At 40.0% G+C, this 23,884-nt stretch overlaps 1 protein-coding gene across 1 annotated transcript in view; it reads left to right on the top strand.

Annotated features, from left to right (window-relative positions):
- The first annotated feature begins 3,461 nt into the window (after nt 1–3,461).
- LOC134540306 (probable G-protein coupled receptor Mth-like 1) overlaps nt 3,462–23,884 on the top strand; it is a 146,619-nt gene continuing 126,196 nt past the window's right edge. Inside the window, exon 1 of the mRNA XM_063382966.1 lies at nt 3,462–4,590. Within this exon, the coding sequence (XP_063239036.1) occupies nt 3,462–4,590 (1,129 nt within the window). The remainder of the gene's footprint in view (nt 4,591–23,884) is intronic.

Genomic DNA, 23,884 nt, shown 5'->3' with positions numbered 1-23,884 from the left:
TCAGCGAAATCTTAAATGCTTTTCGTCAAGAGACCCGACTTGGATATGTTGAGTAGTTTTGTTTCAGCATTTAATATTTAAGCTGTATTTTCAGACGGTGTTTTATTCAGTACTTAAGTTTTGTTTTTCTTATGTATTATTTAATTATACTTTTTAACTTTACAATCAAAAATAAGTAATGTTAGCCTCGAAAGCATATTAGCCATAGCAGTTTTTTGAGTTAACGTGTTTTTTTGGATGATTATTGCAATGGAGAAGAATGATTAAAAACTTTTCTTTGTGGACATACGCTATTGCTGGTTTAAACAGTATAAAACAGAAAAACCTAAAAAAAAAAAAAATATATATATATATATAAAAATAGTTCTTGATGTTTCTCTATGACATACACATACAATGTAAACCATCAATGGCGTGTAATCACAAAAATGTTTTGTATCAGTTATTTTTTAGTTAAATAATTTCGTAGGACAAAAATAATAACGTTAAATATGAATTACTGCTCCCTGATGATGGCGACTGCAATATTGACCGAAACGTCAGTGAATTATTCGCCAGGGACACGGCTACAACCCAGAAGCCAAGCTACTTCCAGACAATAGCCGTGAAAAGTCTGCGAACATTATTAACGTTTAATATGGATTACACATAACACTTTGATTTTATTCAATTGCATTGATTGATTGATTGATTGATGCATTCTCAACGTCTTCTTTCCGCACAAGAAAAGCCCGCGTCCCACTGTATTGCGATCAGACTTCGGCGAAGAGTGCCGAAAAGCTTTTGACGTGACAACGTCTAATAAATCTATGAACGCCGGCAGCACGCACGAAAAAGTGTCCCGTTACGCACATTGTCCCGTTACGCTGTGTCCCGTTACGCTCATTGTACGCTTGCGCCGCATCTCTCTCTTCCACTCGATTGGAACAACCATCGATTTGACTTTTTCGAGGCACATAAAAGTTGAAACACTCCCATTCGTTTCCTATTTTTCCTATCATCGTCCTATCCTTATACAGAATAACACAGATTGGAAGAAGTTTAATAGCAAACATGTATAAAAGTTATAGTTAAAATAATCTATTCGTTACAGTAATAAACATATTTGAATTAATGAGTGCAAACAAAAGTAAATTTGTCAATTAAATTGTAGATTTCATTTCACTAATTCCTTGTATCCATACAAAATAGTGATAATTCAATAAAAATGATTAAATTTTATTCATAAAAGTATGCAATAATTTCATCAATGTTTTGTTATGACGTTGGCACGTTAAACTATCGTCCGTAAACCGACTTTACAGACAACCAATTTTTTTTTTTCCGGCTTCTCGGTTCGATGGAAGAGAAAGTTCCTAGCGAACATTCTACGCTCACTTCCGTGGCAGGTCGAGCGTGAATTTCGCCGGTGTGGCAACGGTCTCGCCGAGGTGGTTCACCCAAGTGGCCTTACTCCCGATGGGATCTGAAACAATTTTATGGAAAATACGCCAATAGCTTGTTCATGCGGGCGATCGTACAAGAAACCTGAAGATTGGAGATCAAAGATAAATTCCAGCGATGGGGGGAAAATCCTAATTTTCTCGGATCTAAATCTCGAATCCGAGCGACGGGATCGAGAGAGTGCGACTGAGTGGCGAGAGACTGTGTGCTTTGAATATATATACTGTATAGAAGTCGCCAGCCCAGGTTAAAATTTCTAATACGGTTTTGAGGTAGTTGGTTAATTCACCGCTGCAATCGCCACCATCTCTAGGGCATCGACTTGTGGTGGTCCCTAGCGGACAAGTGTCGAACTCTTCAAACGCCCCTTCCCCCTTCCCTAGAACGACGTTGAGCTGCAGTGAATGATGGATGAGGGGTGCGGGGAATGACAGTGGGCGACAGCGCTGCGCTCTAGCGTGTAAATAACAACTAAGACGATACAGGGCGTTACGGCAGCGCACTGCAGCGGTGAAGTTCCCAAGCTGCTCATCATACGCTTCTGAAAAACGTAGAGTAAATCCTATCCACTCGCGACTTCTATACAGTATATATATATATATATATATATATATATATATATATATATATATATATTCAAAGCTGTGTGTGTGGACAGACGCGAGGCAAGGGGCGAACCACCGTTGAGGAAAGCCTTCTTTTCACAGACGAGAGAGCCAAACGCCCGATCGTGCATCTTCGGTTTTTTTTGTTCATTGTAAATAAATATGGCGGTGTTGATAAAAGGATTATAATGGTCAATTATGTTAGGTTAGCTACATTTTAAATACTTTAAAACATTGTGGACGGTTGATTTGGTTAGGATAGCTACATTAAAGATACTGTGAGATCATGTAAACTTCAGGGAACTTTTGGTGTGGCTCTCTCGTCTGTGAAATGAAGGCTTCCTGTTGAGCCTAGCTCCAGTGAGGAGTGCGAACTGTGGAAGTTGACAAGACATTGAGTGACTTGCGAATATAACATTTTAAGTGTTAGTGATTAGTGATCGGAAAGTTTTGAGTACAATTATTTATTATCAAACCAAATATTAGTAATTAACTAAACTGTAATAAAATTTTAATTGGAAAACATAATTAGGCTGTCCCTTACGAACACACATAGGTCGTAACAGTATTAACTTTATAGTGTTTAAATTAAAATTCCTTGTCGAAAATCATGACCAAAGCAGGGATTTGGAAATTTTTTATTGTCTTTTTCACTTTTATCGGAGTTGTTTTATTGTATAGTTTAAAATTTTTTGCTCTCCAAATCGAACAATTCGATATACGACGTAGCTGCTCCGGCAGCGAATTCTAGCGGCGGTTGCGGGAACTACGTTGTTTCGCGTAGAAAATTTTTTTTAGTTGAAAACACAATTGGCGTATATAATTATCACGCTCGGCATAATGTAAAATAATTCCACGGTTGCTCCTTAACGTATCACTGGTGAGGACTGAAAAACTGACTCACTTAAAAAAAACAAAAAAAAAAAAACAGAAAGTCATCTCCGACTGCTTTGAAATTCGTTAAGCGTTGTTTTGAAATAAAGATTTTACGTCAATTATTGTAGGTCCCACCCGGGGAAGGGGACGTACCAGAACGTCGAAAAATTTCATTGCAGGACTGCCACAAAGGTTAGGTTAGGTTAGACTAGGTTAGGCTAGGCTAAGTTAGGCTAGGCTAGGTTAGGTTAGGTTACATTACGCCAGGTTAGGTTAGGTAAGGTTAGGTTTGATTGTGGTATTTCGGCGTTAAGGTACATATAAGAAACACACACAAATTCATTCAGTTGTTATTTCGGCGTTGTAGTACACAGCAGTTTTCTAGCTGTCGGCGTTGTGGTCAATTTTGACATATTCGGCGTTGTGGTCGATTTTGATGTTCAGCGTTATGGTATTTCGGCGTTGTGGTAACGACCCCTTGAGGGGAATCGAAATAGGAAGGTTTTTGGGCGTGAGACTCGAAGGAAGCGACCCGGAATGATAGTTGCAGATGCAGCGGGTCTCAGGAAGCGAACGACCTTGAGGAGGTTACGTTGGTACGCCACCCTGGCGCGGCGGAGGGGAAGCAGGAGAGAAGTAGGGGAGGGAGGCGCCGACTCCTGGCGAGGGGGGAACCGGCTCCTGACCGCGGCAGTCCAGTCAGTGTCCGCGCGGCCGCGCACGCAGGCGGACCGCGAGAGGATGTTGCAGCAGCTGCTGCTGCTGCTCTGCTGCGTGATCACGGCGTCGCGCTGCGCCGACGTGCTCAGGTGCTGCCCGCGCGGCCAGAAGCTGCTGGAAGGCGGCTGCGGACCCACGGACGAGCCCTGGACGCCGCTCATCTACTCTGAGCGCCGCGGGGAGTACCTGCCCTTCGGCGTGACTCCCGCGCACTGGAACCTGGTGGACGGGGGCAGGCCCGACTGCGGCGTTGCCGGTTCGGAGGTTCGGGTGCGCTCGTCGCCGCAGGCCCCGGCGTTCGTGCTCTTCGAGAACGGCTCGCTGCTCCTGCTGGCTACCGAGGGGATGGTACCGCCGGGGAGGTACTGCGTCGACCACTCGGAGGCCGTGGCGTGCGTGGAGTCGCCGGCGGCGGGTGGTGGGGCGGGGGTTCCGGCCGCCCCCGGGGGAGGCGTGCCCAAGTGCTGCGGCCCGGAGGCGCGCTTCAGCGAGGCGGCGCTCGCGTGCGTCATGGCGGAGGGTGACCCGGGGATCCCGGGGGCGGGCAGGGCCCAGGGCTTCCCGGCGTGTCGCGACGGCGAGGAGCTGGGGGTGGTTGACACCGCCCCCGCGGGGGCGGGGCACGGAGACCACTGCCTGGAGCGCCTGCTGGGGGCGGCGGAGGACGACGTGTCCGTGTTCGCGTGCCACGTGCCGGCCCATGACTCGCCGGTACACCGCGACCCGGCCGATCTGCGCTTCGTGCTCTACCCGGTGGGGCTGTTCCTGTCGTGCTTCTTCCTGGCGTGCACGCTGGCGGCCGGCTGCCTGCTGCCCGCCTCGCACCACATGCTGCACTGGCGCTGCCAGACCTACCACGTGGCGTGCCTCCTGCTGGGAGACTTCCTGCTGGCCGTCACCCACCTGTCGGGACACCGCGTCGCCGGCGCCTTCTGCCTCGTGCTGGGTGAGTGTCGCTGCTTGCCTGCCCGCTCGCCCCGCGGCGTCGGAATGGGGTCGTTTCCACAACGCCGAAATACCAGTCCATTGGCGTAGCTGTGTTCATTAAGTTGTGGGGGGGGGGGGGGACAAATAATGATTTTGATGTCATGTAAACCCATTCCCCCTCTCTTACTAAGACGGGGTGGTCCGGGGGTCCTCCACCGGAAAATTTTGATTTTAAAAGTGCAAAATAGGGTTTTTTTAAGCAGGTTTTTTATATCTAACCATTGGATACATCGATGTTAAAATTATTATTGTTTCCTTAAGATCAAATTTGATGAGTGAAGAAATTACAAATAAAGTTGGGCAGAATAATATTATAAAATAAAAATATCACGGTCTAGAAAGTTGGGGGGGGGGGACAGTCCCCCTCCACCCAAAAAGTTTAGGGGGACACGTCCCCCCTGTCCCCCCCCGGTTCCTACGCCTCTGAATACCACAACGCCGTTACAGGGCCGCAACTAGGGGGGGGGGGGGGGGGGCAAGCTGGGCATACGCCCCGGGCGCAAAGCTGTGGGGGCGACGAAATCGCTTGCATTGTAATTCCTACTACAACTGGTAACTTGTAAAAAAAATTTTTTGCATGGAAGTTACAGTAGCACAGAATCTGTTTCTCATGTAGGTATGGAAAATTGCTTAAATAGCACCATTTTTCCGTGGGAGGGGCCCCCGGACATCCGCTTTATTGGTGTGGTATGTGCAAAAAAAGAGAGGGAGGGGGGGGGGGGTGGCCGCATGAATCCATTCCTGCCCCGGGTGCCAGAGACTCTAGTTGCGGCCCTGAACGCCGAACGTACAATAACGCCGAATACCATAACGCTAAATGTTAAAATTGACCACAACGCCGACAGCTAGAAAACTGCTGTGTACCACAACGCCGAAAAATTATTTTGCGGGGAAGGGGGGGGGGGGGGGTGTGGCCCACAAGAGCAAAATGAAAAAAAAAAAAACTGAATGAATTTGTGTGCTAACCTTACCTAACGTAACCTTTGTGGCAGTCCTGCGATGACATTTTTCGTAGTTGTGGTATTTCTGGCGTTGTGGTACACAGCAGTTTTCTAGCTGTCGGCGTTGTGGTCAATTTTGACATTCGGCCTTATTGTACGTTCGGCGTTGTGGTGCGTCCCCCGTCTAAATATCCTGGCTATAACAGAACTCATGGCCCCCACAAGGGTGGAGCTGGGTGGACCCCTGGCTCCAGCCCCGTTTTTTATTATCCTTGCGTGTGTAATAAATATACAAACTTGCTGTGGTCACTTAAAAGTAAAATAATTTTGTAAATAAAGCTTAGCCTGGACTTATATAAATAGTAACTATAATTTGCCCTGTATTTTCAGGTCAAATAACATTCTAAAAAATAGTGTAGGTTAGAAATAACCACGCAATTTTAATATAGCACGTGACTGTAAAATTGTTTTGTGGGAGGGGGGGGGGGGTGGTCGTGTCCGATCTTGGGTCCAGGGACCGTAATCGAATGGATATAACGATGATTTATTGTTGTTAGTTATATACTAAAGAAATAATTTCCATAAGACCTAACATAACTTGTTTGTATCGTGAAATTGAGGATTTGTTTGGCCAGGATATTCAGACGTACTAAATTAAAACAGCCACCATCATATACCTAAAGATTATATATATATATATATAATCATGATATTAGTATAAAAGGATAAACTTGGATTCAAGATACGGAACTGTTAACTGTGTTAGTTGACAGGAAAAGTATTTTTGGGTACATTTTCCAGTAATTTAAATTTTCTGCTAATCCGGAAAATTTTCCAGCGAGTGTTGTACTTTCACAGAAAAAACGCAAACAATCAGGAACAAAATAAAACACACATTTTTTCTTTCTTTTCCATCCAATTGAGTTTTGTGTTGGACCCATGCTACTCTCTACCAACTGATAAGAACAAAACGTGGTTGTAACAATAGGCCTACCTACCAACTACCAATGCTGGAAAAAAAATATATTGTGCTTTGTATATCAACCTAATTATGAGATCAATGTTGGTAATGGGGGAAAAATAAAGTTTTCAATAAAAATCGTGATTATAATTACCGTACTAGCGTTTCTAAATATATCATTGGACGTTGCGACGACGAGGGTTGATTGTGCGATGGAATAATAAACAATAAAATATTGAAGAACATCTTTAAGTTGTATTTGACGCAGTTTTCTCTACTTCACTATATTAGTTTCTTTCAGTGTTGAAATATCAACCAACATGTCAATAATTTTGTCATATATTTTTTGTTTAATTTTCTTTTTTTCCTCCCCCCCCCCCCCCTTCTCGGTTTACTTCTTTTCCTAAAATCTACCAAAGTGGAACTGCTTTACCACCCTCTGGATACGCCATTGCTATAACACGGTAAATACAGTGGCGTAGCGTGCCATCTCGGCGCCTGGGGCGGGAGACCCATTTTGCCGCCCCCATTCTATAGGTGTTTAGTTAAAATTAAATTTCACATGCAATGAGGTACCTTTTATTGAAGTTAAAATAGGATGAGTGGTTTTACAAGCGGATTCTACGGGCCTTATGAGCAGCGAAGTCAGAAATAACTTTGTCAAAATCAATATTAGCAGCCAATTCTTGTTCAATCGACAATATAGCCAAGTTTATAGTCTAGCGGAGCTCATAGTAGATCTGAGGTAATTGTGCCACTGCCCCGTTGACCCTTTAGACCCCTGGTGCGAAACTATAATTTGTGGATTTTTGGGATTTAAATTAACGGACTAATAAAACTGAAACTTGGATTTTACGTTCAGCGTGTTTCACCCCATCCCTGCCAGACCTAGAAGAAAAAATATAGTTTAAAAAACTAAAGAAACATGCTTTTAAAGATTATCAAACTAAAAAGTAAAAAATAATTTTAAAATTTAATTTATGACAATAGTATATAAGCAATACTAGTATAAATGAGAAAAAATCTTGAGGCGCTTTGTGCCATATTTTTTGTATATTAAGCGCCCCATGCTTTTTTCTCATTTATACTAGTATTGCTTATATACTATTGTCATAAATTAAATTTTAAAATTATTTTTTACTTTTTAGTTTGATAATCTTTAAAAGCATGTTTCTTTAGTTTTTTAAACTATATTTATTTTTAACTTTTTAGTTTGATATTCTTTAAAAGCATGTTTTTTTAGTTTTTTAAACTATATTTATTTTTAACTTTTTAGTTTGATATTCTTTAAAAGCATGTTTTTCTTAGTTTTTTAAACTATATTTATGTATAATTATCATAGGGAAATGAGTTACCGACACTAACTACTACCATCTGAGATAACTATTTGGAGTTGCAACGTCACAAAGAAATGGTAAAGTCTCTCCGAATCATTTACAGTTAGATGTATGGATATAATCTTAGAATTTACCGGAAAAAAAAAAAAACAAGTCTTTTTTTCCGGCGTGGCTGGGAGTAGAACCCACGACCGCTGAATCCGAAAGCTGACGTCACAGAAGTCGCGCGCCTTAGACCGCTCGGCTAACGAACGTAATGAAATTGGTGGGACATTTTACAGTCATGAGGCACTCACTCTTAGTCGAAAGAGTTACAGACGGACAGACAAATAAACATACAGGTGAAGCTAATATAAAGCATGTAAAAATAAAAAAATAAAAAAAAATAGTTAAGCAAGCTGAAAGGCTAGCACAGAGGAAGGAACAATTGAAACTGGTAATAGTATATGCTTTGCAAGAAAAGAAAACTTAGTCGAAAGAGTTACAGACGGACAGACAAACATACAGGTGAAGCTAATATAAAGCATGTAAAAAGGCGTCGACCGTTAGAAAATGATTAAACTGAGACGGGCTTGTAAACCCATAATTTGTAATTTGCTAAATTTTTGGTATATTTATTTGCATGTTAAGGTGTGTCAATTTTTTGCTACATTTCGCCTATGTTAATTAGTATTTACAGCGGTGATACGCCCGGTGCGTATCTATATTTGTATTTGTATTTGTATTAATATGTTCTTATATATTTTTAATGCCTTTTTGGTAATTATATTTAATTTTTGGAGCTCCGAAGTATATGATCAAATTATAATTTTTTCGGGGAATTGTTAAAGTATTTTTTTAGTATTATTATATAGCTATTTTTTATAAGTAGTAATAGGGTAGGTATTTTATGATGGATGCGCCGATTTGTGATGAAACGATTTTAAGATATATATATATATATATATATATATTTATTAAATGTTGTCATATAAATTTTGCGTCTTTTTAACTTGCTGCCTCCTCTCACTGTTCGCAATCTTATTAGTATTTTTTAAGCCTGCTATTAGTTTGGGTTTTAATATTTTTTTGGGTTTACCTGCGCTCGCGGTACGGGGCAATATAGGAGTTTTACTGTGTCCCGGTTTGCGGAAGTTGTTTGGTTTGCCCTGGGTTAAGGTCAAACTTTACAGTACAATGCGTAGTACTAAATTCAATGAGTGCGAAAGAGAGGCATCGACACGGGCCGACGCGTGAAACAAAATATTTTGTATGAGTAATGAACATAATAAGGAGTGCCGCTCAACTCGGCACGCGCGCGCCGGGCGGCGCGGCGTGATGCGATGTTGCCGTTCGTATGTAAACAAACAAACGTTATAAAGAGCTCTGTCAGTGATTTCGCAGTTTTTCTTTTAAATAAATATTAAAAAATAGTTGGTGCGCAAAATTTTAGATAAAAATGGAACATTATAGTGTGTCTGACACATGTAATGAATGAATCATAGATCAGATCTCAACCCGCTTCACCGGCGACCCGCCCCCGCGGGCTGCCGCCCGGGGCGGGCCGCCCCCTCCGCCCCACCCACGCTACGCCACTGGGTAAATATAATCATTGTTTGTCGTTTGAAAAGAAGTGTAATTATTACCAAAACGTGCAATTGAAGTACGTTATGATCAAAATGAAACGTCACTGGCACGTACATCAACTCCTTAAAAAAAAAAGGTCTACTCCTGGAGGCACCTCGCGGACATTTTTTATAAGCCCAGGTGTCGATTCTGGTTTGGAAAACCTGGCAAAGTTGAGATTTTTTTTTTAATGCCAAGCTCGCAGAAACACTGTATAATGCTTTGGCGTCTGGGTCGGAGGCCATACGTATTTCTAGTTGAAGTTGACGGAGTGCGGATGTTCGGGCATTAATTAATGTTAAAATAACAAAACTTTCTTTTCTTCCGCTCTCGAGCAAGACGTTGACTTTTAGCCAAACAGAAGTGTTAAAATCTCCTCATGAAGTGGGTTTAAATTTACATTCTTTTACACTACTCAACTCGCGACTTTGCTTTTAAAATTATTAAATATAAAACTGTAATTTGACGTAGAACATTTTGAATGGGGTAAATGCTGAGTGTTTCTACTAATATAAAATAATACAAAAATTTGGTTTAAGTACTGTTAATGTTTATTTGTGATCTCTAAAAAAAAAAGGGTGTTTTTAATCTTGGAATCAGAAAAGAAAATTCCGTTTGATTCCACAACCACAACATAAACAGTTCCGAAGTTTACCGAAGTAAAAGGTTAGGTTGTGTCACTCTACTAAATAATAGTGCTTTTTTCCCCCGGGACGTTACGTTAGATTAGTTTATCGTAACTAAAATGAAAGGTTTGTTAGGTTAGCGTTATTTAAAATACTATTGACCGTAAAATATGCAACTCCTTGCAATGTGTGGTGGATGGCTCGAAACGAAGTCACAAATACAAAGGGAAACCTTATAATAACTGTTTAGTGAATTTGAACAAGATGGCCATTAAGTTAATAACAAAACGTAAGTTAACAAAAATTTTGGTTGAAAATTAGGTCCAAAGCCGGGGTTTAGTATTTTTGTGATGTCTTTTTAACTTTTATCGGAACCGTTTCATTAGGCCTATATGGTTTAAAATTTTGGTCTGCTAATCCAGTGGTTCCCAAACTTTTTCAGCTGGCGACCCACATTTCCTTATGGGAATACCTCCACGGTCTATCGGTCCATGGTAATTTGTATCGTATCCCTTCCTTATGTATATTTAATTTACCATAAAATATTGCATAGATATAAGTATGTTTTTTAAAGATACTTATTGATTATTGATAAACAATTTGTGTTATGATTTGAAAATGGTTGACAAATTATAAGTCCTTTGTAGAAAAAGTTATTTTTTAAAAAATAGATACCTATATGTGTTTGCACACAATTCGATTTGTTTCGTTTTTTCTTATATTTTCTGATGGTTTATTCGATGGTCTCTGATAGTTTTAGGATCGAGTCGCGACCCACCTGTAACCTTTCCGCGACCCACTGGTGGGTCGCGACCCACTGTTTGGGAACCGCTGTGCTAACGTAGCTGCTCCGACAGTGAATTCTAGCGGCGGGTGCGGAAACTACTTGTGATTCGCGTCCAGAAATGCAATTGAAAACACAATTTTTTTTATCTTTATCACGCTTGAAGTTATACGTCTAATTTTGTATATGATTTTCGTGTTATAAATATATTTGAAACATGAGATCTTACCGAGGTTTGATGTTACACAATACTTGTGAGTACATACTGAAATACTAGTTAACTTTTTTGACGTGATAACGTCTAATAAATCGATGAACGCCGGCTGCACGCACGAAAAAGTGTCCCGTTACGCATATTTTCCCGTTACGTGGTGTCCCGTTACGCTCATTGTACGCTTGCGCCGCATCTATCTCTCTTCCACTCGATTGGAACAACCATCGATTTGACTTTTTCGAGGCACATTAAACTTGAAACACTCCCATTGGTTTCCTACTTTTCCTATCCTTAACAGAATAACACAGATTGGAAGAAGTTAAATAAAAAACATGTATAAAAGTTATAGTTAAATGCTTTTGGTTGGTTGTTTTCTCGCTTGCAGCGCCATCTACGCAAAATGGCGACTGCTGAGCATAAAATCGTTTTGTATCCTGCAATTAGCTAAGAGTTAATATGTAGTTTCAGCACCCCCCCCCCCCCCCCCACCCAATTAGATTATTTTTGTACGAGAGTGGTTGAACGTCCAAGTCCCTGAACATTGGATTGGTCGTAATGGTGAAGACGACAGAGCTCTTTTTTTCGCTGGTTCTCCAGGTTCACCTGATACAAAGCCATGCGATTTTTTTTCCTTTGAGGCTTTATAAAAGATCGTGTCTACGTTCCGCAGCTACGTAATGCTTCCATTACTCCGGACTTGTTAATCAAAGTGTGGGAAGAATTGTACATTAGGTTGGTTGTGTGCCATTTAGCTAAAGGTGTACATATTAGACATTTGTGAAGGGGGAAAAAAAACTAATATTGTTTGCCTTCTATTTTATGTATGATTTGTTTTAAATAGTCAAAATTGAACTGTTTTAATGTACAATTGAAATTGGGATATTATTTTATGGACATCCTGTATCTTATGGAGGTTTATCTGTTTGTATTGTTCGTATGCATTTGCTGTTTTTCAAATAGGTAAATTGTTTGAAAAACTTCGTCAGGGAAATTGGTAATTTTGGTCATGGAGTTTCGGGGAAATTTTTGTACAGATGTGCGGACATCCTGTGAAATATGAACGGAAGCTTTCCTGAGTAGATAAAGTTATTTGTGTTGGTAAACATGTTTGCGCTCGACTGCTGTCAAAACAATAGCCCGTTTGTTCCGGGAAGACCCGATTTCCAAGAGGACTTGAAATATTTACTCATCATATAGTCTCATAGATAGGCCTAAGTTAAAAATAACCCAGTGTTGCTGCATGAAACAATCTCACGTTCGAAAGCTTGAATAAGTTCGTCAGAGGAACGGAATTTGAACAAGTCCTAAAACTTCGTAAATTTAAATGCCAAAGATTTGAGTTTTGCGTTTAAAAAATTTTTTTTTTACTGTTACTCCCTCGTCGGAATCGAACCCCCTGGCCGTGGACACTTTATGTAGCGATGTTCATAAATACCGGTACAGAATTCTGGAAGTCGCCCTGGACTCTCAACAGTAAATTGTGGGCACCCATCCAGTTGGCAGACGACTTATTTTGTAAATCAAACCGAATGTTGTTTGAGAGTTTGTTGGTGATCGTCAGCGAAGTGACGATCCGGTTTACGATTGCGTCGTCGCTGTAGACTTGCCAGACGACGTCCTAGATGCCTGTCAGATGTAATCGCAAGAACATAGGCGTGAACGCTTGATGGTGGGATAAAAAAAAAAACCGGCGGCAAGATATCGCGTTATCGTTCACTTAATTATTCATTTTGCTGTTTTATTTTTAATTGGCGAAGTTAAAGGCGTCTTACACTTAACCACGTACATCTTTGCCAAGTAGGTACGTGCAAGATAAGGTTAATAATTATAGCCGAGAAAAATAAAATAAAAATACTTACATATACAATAAAATAAAAACTAAATCACTAGCAGATTTAAAATAACAAAATATCAGCTTATAAGATAAACATGATTTACCTAATTTACAAGATATCAAAGACAGATTTTAAAAAAAGGTTTATTATAAATATATTTCAATGTTATAGTTTTAACGGTTTGAAAATAATTTATGACAGAAACTTTTAAAGAAAAACTAACCAAGACATAACAAAATTTCAAAAAAATACTTATAGCCTACGTGTTCTTGTAATAAATCCTACGTATTCATACACATTCTGTTTTTACCCGCGTTAAAACAAAAAATTAACTGTTGTAATAGTTATGCATTTTCGCATACGTCCCTAACTTATGTTAGGAAAAAATTATTTAAGTTTTTTTAAAGCATTATGAGAGAAATGTTATTTTTCAATTTAACTCTCAGTTAAAAAAAAAATCACCGTGCAATCTTTGTTAGTAAACTGAAACTTAAAATAACAAGAATAATCGAAATATCAATGCATCAATTTAAACATCTTCAGGGAAGAAAATAATTCTTACGCGCATTTCGGTAACGCCACGTCAAAGACGTGATGGAAATAGAAGATATTTCTAGTCGGGGAAGTCTTGTCACGTTCGCTGTGTTTGTCGCGCCTACGTCATGGATGTGATGAACGTTATTGGTTGGAAATTTTAGCGTCGCCGCCGTCGTGCTATTGTGATTGGCTGGGACCGACGATATAAATTCAAGCCAAGTGCCAGCGTTCCTTATGGTCGAGCTCTTCATCACTCGGAAAGCGGCAAACGGGAAAGGGGGGGGGGGGGAACCCCGTGATCCGTTTAACATCTTAACTCTCGGTATAGGGAAGCCTAAGATGTACATCAAGCTCTGTCCCTGCCCGAACACGCCCGAATATTCACCTTCGGCCAACCTCGGATTTATTTATATATATATTTATATTTCTCTGTTTATTTTAATGTAGCTATACTAACCTAACTAACCGTCCATAGTGTTTTAAAGTGTTTTAATGTAGCTGACCTAACCGACCACTTTTAATATTTGAATTCATTTCTTCATGCGCAAAAATAAAACACATCCCGAGGTTGGCCGAAGGTGAATATTCGGGCGTGTTCCGGCAGGGACAGAACTTGATGCACATCTTAGGCTTCTCCTCGGTATACGGCATTTGGTAGGAGGACATTTCGTGAGTGGAACGGAAATGTTTAGCCACGGCGCTGACATCCAAACCAAAGTTCACAAAGCCAAAGAGAAACTTTATACCTAGTACTATACTGTTTAATGAATTTTAACAAGATGGGCACTATTTGAAGAAGAAAAATTCTTCGTTGAAAATCGGGTCCAAGGTTGGGGTTTAATATTTGTTTGAGTCTTTTTCGCTTTTATCGGAGCCGTTGCATTATATAGGTAGTTTAAAATCACTGGCGAGTACTGAAAGACTGGCTCAGATGTTTTTGAAGTGAAATTTATTTTTAGCCAGTAAGGTAAGCCGATGCAGTAACGGAACACGTCATCAGGGTGTAACGATAAGTGTAACGCGAATTCGTCTATAATATAAAATTACCTATACTTGCTGAAGACGCAGACAGCAGCCGTAGCAGCGCTCGATGGTTTGTGGTTTGTGCGCGTCAACAGCAGCAGTTGCATTACACCACAGTGACATACTTGGCACGCTTTTGTCTTGGGGTATTCGCACACTCTGCACTCGGAATTCTCGATCTCATGCACACGCATATACCTGTACGTAGAGGTGGGTTGTTACAGCAATTTTCGGTATTTGTTCCAACCTGATACTGATACAGTAATGTACCTAGTTACAAGTATCTGATACTTTTGTATCAGAGCAGTAGCGGTCCCAGGAAGCGACAAGGTATCAGCATTCTCGTTACAGGGTACACATCGTCCGTGCCGTCATCACCAGCGTAAAAAGGTATCGGTGTCTCTGATACATTATTCATCACGCCCGGTAATTCTCTACCTCTGTTACGCTCATGCCTGCCTGATACAGCCAGTATCAATCAGTTCAACATTTCTGCAGTTCGTCCTGGCCGTGTACCACCATGTACATTGTTGCGGGCTGTCATGCTTTGTAGTTAGTATCTTTATAGTGAAATAAGGAATGGATAAGTGCAGGAAAAAGACTTCATTTGTGTGGAATTTTTTTACGGAAAATAATGAGTTTGCTAATTGTAATTTGTGTAAACAAAAACTGAGTTATAAATCATCATCGACTAATCTGAAGAAACATTTGAAACGTAAACATTGATATAGTATGCTCACTAATGTACCTATCTGTTTTTTTATTTTTGATAAAATCGTAATCTTTTAATGTATGAAAACACTAGTTACTAATTGTTTTCGAAAAAAAAGTCCATATGTTGTTTACATCTGTTATTAGTGTCAACTGAGAATTTATTTGCATTTTCATAGCTGTTAGGTGCACAAATATAAACATTATATCTTGTATTAATGAACTTTTTAATATTAAAATTTCATTAGTTTTATTATTGAACGAGACTGTGCACGCACTGCGCACTGAGCGTACTTTGATGTGGGACAATAACCAAACGACTCGTAACAATTTCGCTTTGCGCCTCTCCTTCAACGCCTTCCCCTGCGCTTCCTCCCCTACATTATTTCCCTTCTTTATCCCTTATTCGTCGTTCCTGCTCCCTCCCCTTTCACAAGCTCCGCCCAAGTGACCGTCATCTGCGATCGGGTTCTGCGCACATTGGCCGTGGTGTTGTTCCAGGCGAATTCTGAACTGATACTAAAGTACTTGATATTTTTCAAGTGTACTCGTTTGCCGTTCCTGATACAGCCGCGTATCAGTGACAAAGTATCATGTTGATACTTTTCGACCCACCTCTACCTGTACGGTTGTAATCTAGCACACGATTACACGTGTTTTAAAATGATTGCGTACTCCACAAATAACCATATACATTTTCCTGTTTCTAGTCTGTGAAGTTTTCGCGTGGAGGCTATGCACCTATATTTTCCCATGCTTTATTTCGCAGTTAGCGCCCAGAGAAATTCAGTCGTTATTTACGAACCTGTTTTTTTTTAATCCGAAACGCGAAATTTGTTCCCCGTCCGTACGCTCGACGAAAATGCCTGCGAACTAAAAATCAGATCGCAGGATGTTGCCAAGTTCTGAACTGAAAGTCTGATTGAATATGCTAAAATCAAAAAGAATTCTGCTAAATTGGAAACACGTAATGAAATTTTGTGTTGCTGCCCATAAATTACAACATCGGGCTGTATACTGCGGGACCAAAGTCTGGGCTCTATAGTTCGATTAAAAAAATGCGTTGCTCGGAATGTACCGACACGGCCAAATAGTAGGAGTAATTCTTACGGAACCAAACAGTGCCGAATCGGCCGGCACGATTTCGTACCAACAGTTATAAAAACCATCAGCGAGGCAACAAACAATCTAGTAACCTAAAGCTACCTTTTAAGCACAGGTTGAAGAAGCATCTCTGGAACACCTACTCAGCATTATAATCTCGCGGCTCGTGTCTTGCCAACTGCATGAATCTGTGTGTGTGTGTGGATGTGCGAGTAATGTTTTTTTTAAATTTAATTTATCGACTTAGTGGCGAAGTCAAGTCTTTTAAACTTATCTTACACTTAACCACAGTACATTAACAACCACACAAAAATCATACTTCATAAGCTTTTCGTACCAAACTAACCTAATAACTTAAGAACTAAAATCCAGACTTTTTCAGTAATAAATAACTTAACACAGCATTTAAAAAAAAATAGAAAACGGGAATACTTAAGATATGTGGTTACAAACATTACACATTCACTTAAGCAACTGTGGTTGTGGAATACGTTGGCAACTAATGACTTTTGTGCCTTTAATTATTTCCCTGCAGGCGTGCTTGGTGATTAATTTCGAATTTACATATAAATACGTTTTCTATTTTATCTTTGAGAATTTAGTTAGCATTCAAGTTATTTTTGTCATAGATAATACACTGAAGTTTTTTTTGTTATGCTTTATTAAGATAATACACTGAAGTTTTTTTTGTTATGCTTTATTGCTTTCTTTTGTAACGTACTATGTTAATACGAGAATATTTTAATGTGGTTAAAGTGAAAGTGTCTGCTGCGTTTATCTACCTATCGCTAGTTGATCACAACGAGAAAATTGACGTACTTCCCCTTCTAGACCTTTACGTCTCAAGCTACCCACCACCGCGCTCCATTTACATATGGTTTTTTTATTTTTTTTTTATTTTAAGAAATAGTAAAATATATTGAAACAAGCTTTTGATCCGCCAAGGTGGCGATACTCTTTGAGTACGAGAAGACTTCTGTTGAACAGCAAATTGTGGCGTTTAAATAGAGCAACTCGTGAAGCACTTTTATATCTCTTCCCCACATTATCACTTATGTTCTACATATCCCTTTCAACCGACACAAAGTATACATATATGAGGAAGTTGTATAAGCTTGCCAGCTAATCTGTCTTTTACTCTATCTCTTTTTCTTCCACTCTCTTTTTCTAACGCTCTCTCTTTCTCTAACTCTTTCTCTTTCTCCCTCTCGTTCTCCCTCTTTCTCCCTCTCTCTCTCTCCCTCTCCCTTTTTCTCTTTCTGTCTTTCTCTGTCTCTCTCTCTGTCTCTTTCTATCTCATTCTCTCTCTTTCTCTCTCTTTTTCTCTTTCTCTCAAACTTTCTCTCTCTCTCTCTCTTTTTCTCTCTTTCTCTCACCCTTTCTCTCTCTTTCTCTCACCCTTTCTCTCTTTCTCTCACCCTTTCTCTCTTTCTCTCACCCTTTCTCTCTCTTTATCTCACCCTTTCTCTCTCTTTATCTCACCCTTTCTCTCTCTTTCTCTCACCCTTTCTCTCTCTTTCTCTCACCCTTTCTCTCACCCTTTCTCTCACCCTTTCTCTCTCTTTCTCTCACCCTCTATCTCACCCTTTCTCTCTCTTTCTCTCTCTTTCTTTCTTTCTCTCTTTCTTTCTTTCTCTCTTCCCCCCCCCCCCCCTTTTATCAAACAACTCCAACCCAATTCTAAAATATTCGCCGTCGCTTGGCTCGTGCCACAGATTAAGGCGGGTCGCCCACGCCCACCGGAAGTCAGGCTTCCCATCAGCGGATACTTACAGGCGCGGCTGACGTTGCTGAAGGCTTCATAGTTGCCGACAGTGCTGAAGGCTTCAGAGTTGCCGACAGTGCTGAAGGCTTCATAGTTGCCGAGACAGTGCTCTTTGCGGGACCGGTGCAATAACCCTCTTGTGAGGTACGACATCGTAGTTCAGGGTGTACGGCATTTTGGTGGGAGCGAATTTCGTGAATACGGCAGGAGTCGAGGAACGGAAATGTGTAAACACGGTGCTTCCGCGTGTGTGAAAGTCTCAGGAATGTCGAAAAAAAAATACGGCGGATCGGCGTGATCCATCCGTGCATGTTGCTTTCTTGTACATCGCAGAATTCACTCCGCGCATAGGTGTTAAAAAAATTAAACAACTATTCTTCAATACGTTGTTACAACTTTTAGTCATGAATAGAAATGGCAACTTAAAAATTACGTTAGAATCCTGGTATATATTTTGACAAACCTTAGTTAACGTTGAAATGTAGAGATAGCTCAGTGTTCATCATACTACTGAAGAGAGACAACAAATTTTTAGCCTACGTATATTTTCGACGCCATGAAAAATAAAAGTTTTATAGCCATTATATTGCACTTAGTGAATATTTGCTGAAAATATTTATTACGGAACAATGAATGCAGCGGACGTATTTTTTGTAAATTAAAAAAAAAACTTAAATAGTAGTAATTACGAGAAAATGAAAAAAAAAATAGAATAGTGCAAAAGAACGCACGCTTAAAATTTAACCTGAAATACAGCAACAATGGAAATCATTTCCTTAAGCATTACAAACCTGTTTAACTGCTAAAACAATATGCGTGGATATCAGAAAAATAACATTGTAATAGGAATTTGCATTAAAATAAATATAAGTCGTACAGCTTAAGTAAATCCAACCATTTTGTCTCAATCACGCTTAACAATAGTCTACGTATGATAGAAAAAGCAACTATATAATTTTAAAAATGGTTGAAAATCAATTTTTTTTAGGGAAACCTTGAAAAATTCTGGAAATTTGATCTTGATAACATTCTTAGCACTATTTTTGTGAGTAAGTTTGATCGTAATAGCAACTATTTAATTTCAAAAATACCTATAAACTTAGATTTTTTTGTCCAGAAAACCTAAGAGTCGGGTAATTTTTTTTGTCAAGGAAACCTAAGAGCCAGGTAATTTTTTTTTTTGTCAAGGAACCCCAATAGTCAGGTAAATTTTGTCTTGGTGAGGATTTGTAGGAGAAGCCTAAGATGTCCATCAAGTTCTGTCCCTGCCCGAACACGCCCGAATATTCGCCTTCGGCCAACCTCGGGATTTGTTTTATTTTTGCGCAGGAAAAATGAATTCAAATATTAAAAGTGGTCGGTTAGGTTAGCACTTTATAACACTATGGACGGTTAGTTAGGTTAGTATAGCTACATTAATATAAACAGAGAAATATAAATATATATAAATAAACCCGAGGTTGGCCGAAGGTGAATATTCGGGCGTGTTCGGGCAGGGACAGAACTTTATGTACATCTTAGGCTTCCCGGATTTGTAGCAACCGTGTCTTTAGTTAATGCTTCTGGTATCCGAGGAACGATCGCTGCTTGCGGACAGACGGTGAATCGTTGGTGTGAAAGACCTTCTCACCCGCACTGTTCGTGTCTTTTTCCCATCGGGTGCCGCCTCTTTCTCGAGTTAACATAAACTCAAATAAACAACGAGGCCCCTGGGAGTGATCATAACGTCTGCGTGGGGGTCTCTGTCCCTCCCCCCCCCCCCCCCCCGCTTTTCACAAACCAAAATAATGAATAGTTAAGCCTACGATTCACTAATCTCGGATCTGTCCCGAACATATCCGAAACTCGCCACTCGCTCGTGCAACTTCGTGGTTTGAATTTAAAAAAAAAAACAGTTTTGCGAGTTTTACACGATTTTTTATTTTTATTTTTTTTTTTAAATGACACTGACCCAACTCAAACAACCGTTCATTCTAGTTGCGATCACCTGCAGAAATATTACTTCCCCGGGAAATGAAAACTTTACGTCTTTTTGCAAGAGTTTTAATACTTTAACAACGATAATACGAATTATTAATGTACTGACATAACCTCACCAACCACTCGATTTAGTTACGTTCACTTGGACGAGCCGAAGAACGAACTTTTCTTACGCGAATTTTATCTATGCAACAATACCTAACCTAATTAACCTAACCTGTCTTTTATACTTTTTAAAAAACTGCAAAAAAAAATAGTGCTTTAGAAGTGAAACTTCATACATAAATAATCCAATTGAACAATGAAACTGGAGGTTCACAATAATTGTAAACAAAAACCGAGGACGAAAAAACCTGCAAATAGTCTCACAGTTGTTAAGACACCCTATTTGCTATCCCCTCCCTCCTATCTGCTATCGAAAGCCCCACTCGTGAGCATTGTACCTTTATGTAATGCCCTGATGAGTTAATGGCCTAGACTTTACCTCAACGACTGTAAAAAAATATAATTCCGTTAAAAAAGTAAAGAGTGCGTGGCTAGGGTTACCAGACACTGATAACAAAAAAGGAGGACATTCACCTCGCAAAAGGACATTTCACTAAAAAGGACAATATATATATATTTTTAAAAAGCCATGAATTGATTACAATGGAGTAAGATATTACACAATGTTTTGGCATTTAATACAGTTTCAGTATAAAGAATCAAACAAACTACGCATAGGCCTATACAGCATATTAAAAACACGTGCTTCTGCATGTGCTGCTACCTGTCAAGCTGTCATAGAACTACTTACTAGTGGGGTGACTCTGCGGACAGCGCATTAGTGCGCACCGCGCGCTTTACTCAGAGTGTAACTGCAGGAATTATCTCACTTTATAAAAAAGCCGGACATTTTGTAGCATTAAGGAAAATCCGGCCGGACGCAAAAAAATACATAAAAAGGAGGACATGTCCTCCTTTTGCCGGACGTCTAGTAACCCTATGCGTGGCTGTCACGCGAAATGAAACTTACCAGACAATAGGGATATGATTAAATTTTTAGGGTAAAATATTTGAAACACGTGGGATTATTTGTTTAAAATAAACATTTATTTACTAATATATATCCTTCCATGTCTTCAATGGAATATAATAATGAGTTCATGGGTTTACGATAGCTGTAATACTATATATATATATATATAACCCTACTCGAAATGTCTGCGTACAAAGTGTCACAATTCTAATGCTAACACAAGAGTTGAGAGTTCAAAGAGTTGTGAAAGTATGCAAACGTAATGAGAAAGTGTGTGAACGTTTTTCAAAAGTATTGGAAAGTGTACGAAATAATGCGCCGTTGTTGCTGCCATCTGTAAACCGGCTGTAAAAATGTCTCACTTAAAATCAAAATATATATCTTTTTTTAAGTGGCACTAACGCGTCTTGACTTGGGGTCAGTGAGTAATATGTACTAGTTTTCCGCCCTCCCCCCTATTCGACGAGCACGTATTCAACAACTCCATACCGGGTTTATTTTCTCGCGGTAGGCCAGATCCCGCCAGTGTCTTTTGTGTTTGTGTGGCTGGTTCGAACCACCGCGTGGTTTTTTGTTTTCGTAACCCAAATAACGTTTTCGACTCCTCTTTACCCGGGGGCAGTGCATCAAGCGACCGCCGACGTCTGTGTGTGTGCACAGCTCTCTTTCTCCGACCGTTCGTAAACAAGCCCCGTCCTTTTGAGTGCGCTCTTGAGAAGTAATACCTTCATGGCCACGTTCTGCTTAATCAGCGTGGACGCTGCTGGTGGCGTACGTAAGGAGCAGGGGCGCAACAACTAAATTTCCAAAGGGGGGCAATATACCTTTTTATAAAGAATCATCGATCCCCCCCTATTGAAGCGAGGGGGGGGGGCGGGGGTCCTCCCCCGGGAAAATTTGTATTTCAAGGTGGAAAATTGTGCTATTTAAGCAGTTTTATTATTTAAAATTTGATTACACAGCACTTTCTTTGCCCCTGTTTGTCCCCATTTCAAGGTTTCAAAAGGGAGGGGGGGGGGGGCAAAATACCTTTGCCCCCCCCCCCCCTTGTTGTTGCGCCCCTGGTAAGGAGGGAGGGGAGAAGGTGCGTGTGTGCGTCTCTCTCTCTCTCTTAATTATGTCTATAGAAATAATTGTGTAGAAATCATTTGTATTTTTGGTAATTCTGAAGGAGAGCCACTTTCTGAAAAAATAAAGACCACAAAATTCTCACCATAATACTGGTTAATCCATACTTAAAGTGTATTTCCTCTGAACCATTTGAGGATAATTAATTCAATTTTATAATGTATTTTTCATATGCTATCATCACGTACCATTCAACTTGATTCCAGTGTTAGTTTTACACAAAAAGATTTTTTTAAAGCTTGTATTATGGGCTGTTTGTACTCTCTTAACTTTCTTAAGTTATGATTACCCACTAACTTGTGATTGTTCACCGTCTCCAATGCATCATGGTTTATCACCTTGCTCACTCTAAAAGGACAATTGTACAAAGTAAAACATCTTCGGTTTTCAAGAATCTGTACCTGATGTTTCATGCCATAAAAATATTATTCTCAAAAACACACTTTTTTTTAGCAATTTTTAACTCTTCTAAAAAACTCAGTTAAAAAAAAACATATAATCCGGAAACCACACTGCTTTATCGGCACCTCAGCGAATTTTTGAATGCTTTTCGTAAACAAACAGATTCCGCTCGGATGACTTGTGTAGTTTTCAAATCGCTTTGTTTTTTTCCTGAAGCTATGCGCACCGCATGTGTGTCCAGGTAGGCGTGGCCTTTAAAGGGAACCAACCATCTTGGTTTCAATAGTTTTTAGGTCACCACTTTTTTGTTAGTTTAATTTGGAAGTTTGTCTTTGATAAAGCATAGTCGAAAATTTAACCGAGTGCCTTGTGTAAATTTCGGCTTGGCTACTACAAATGGTTTTCCCAGTGAAGTATTTGGATTTTAGTATTGAATTAATTTTCTAGGATGTCTGGAACTGTTTTAATACTGTCTGTAGAAACTATTTTATAGTCTCAAAAAAACCTTTTTAATGGGTTCTCTCTGCCCGAACTAAGGCAAATGTAGAAAAATACATTATGTCCTAAAATCGGTTGAGAGAAAGATAGCGTCTCTTACTTTGCCCCCCCCCCCCATGAAATATAAATTTATATATTCTGTCAAAATTATGATAATATTAGACTTAGCCTTCAAGTCCTTTTCCAAGGAGACTGGCATTCCAAAAAAAAAAGTTTTTTATTTTGTTATGGGGAGGGATTTGATAATATTTTAGATAGTGAACCCGAGTAGATAGGATGTTATCTCGTTCAGGAAGCCCAGTGACTTGTGAGGCTGTAGAGAGTGTGTGTGTGTGTGTGTATACATATATGTTTATCGTGACACACCGATAGCTCAGATAACAGAAGCAGCTCCGGATGAAAGAACTTTGTTCTCTACTGGAGGGAATCTAAGTAGGCTACCACCCCTAATGGTGTGCCCGCGATATATGCCTCGTCTATGGTCGATGTTTTCTCGACTTGCAGCCTCTCTATAATAGTAAGGGACCCGCCTAGACAGGGGTATATCTTGTGTTAGTGAGGCGGTGCTTCTAGCACGGTATCTCCCCTAAGCGCAAGTCTGTGGACTGGCGCGCAGTCTTTATCGTGTATAGGGCAACTATTGAGATATGAGTGATAGCTATAACATTACATTGGGAATAAATGAAGATGAACGTGTAATGCAAGTCTTTTTTGAGTGCTTTCACAAGAATTTTTACACTATGTTTCACGCCTGTAAATTATTGTGAAAACATGCGTTTATGCC

The sequence above is a fragment of the Bacillus rossius genome, chromosome 16 (assembly GCF_032445375.1).
Source record: "Bacillus rossius redtenbacheri isolate Brsri chromosome 16, Brsri_v3, whole genome shotgun sequence".
Taxonomy (NCBI): Eukaryota; Metazoa; Arthropoda; class Insecta; order Phasmatodea; family Bacillidae; genus Bacillus; species Bacillus rossius.
Note: the sequence above shows the minus strand (reverse complement) of the source record. Positions and strands in the feature narration are given on the sequence as shown.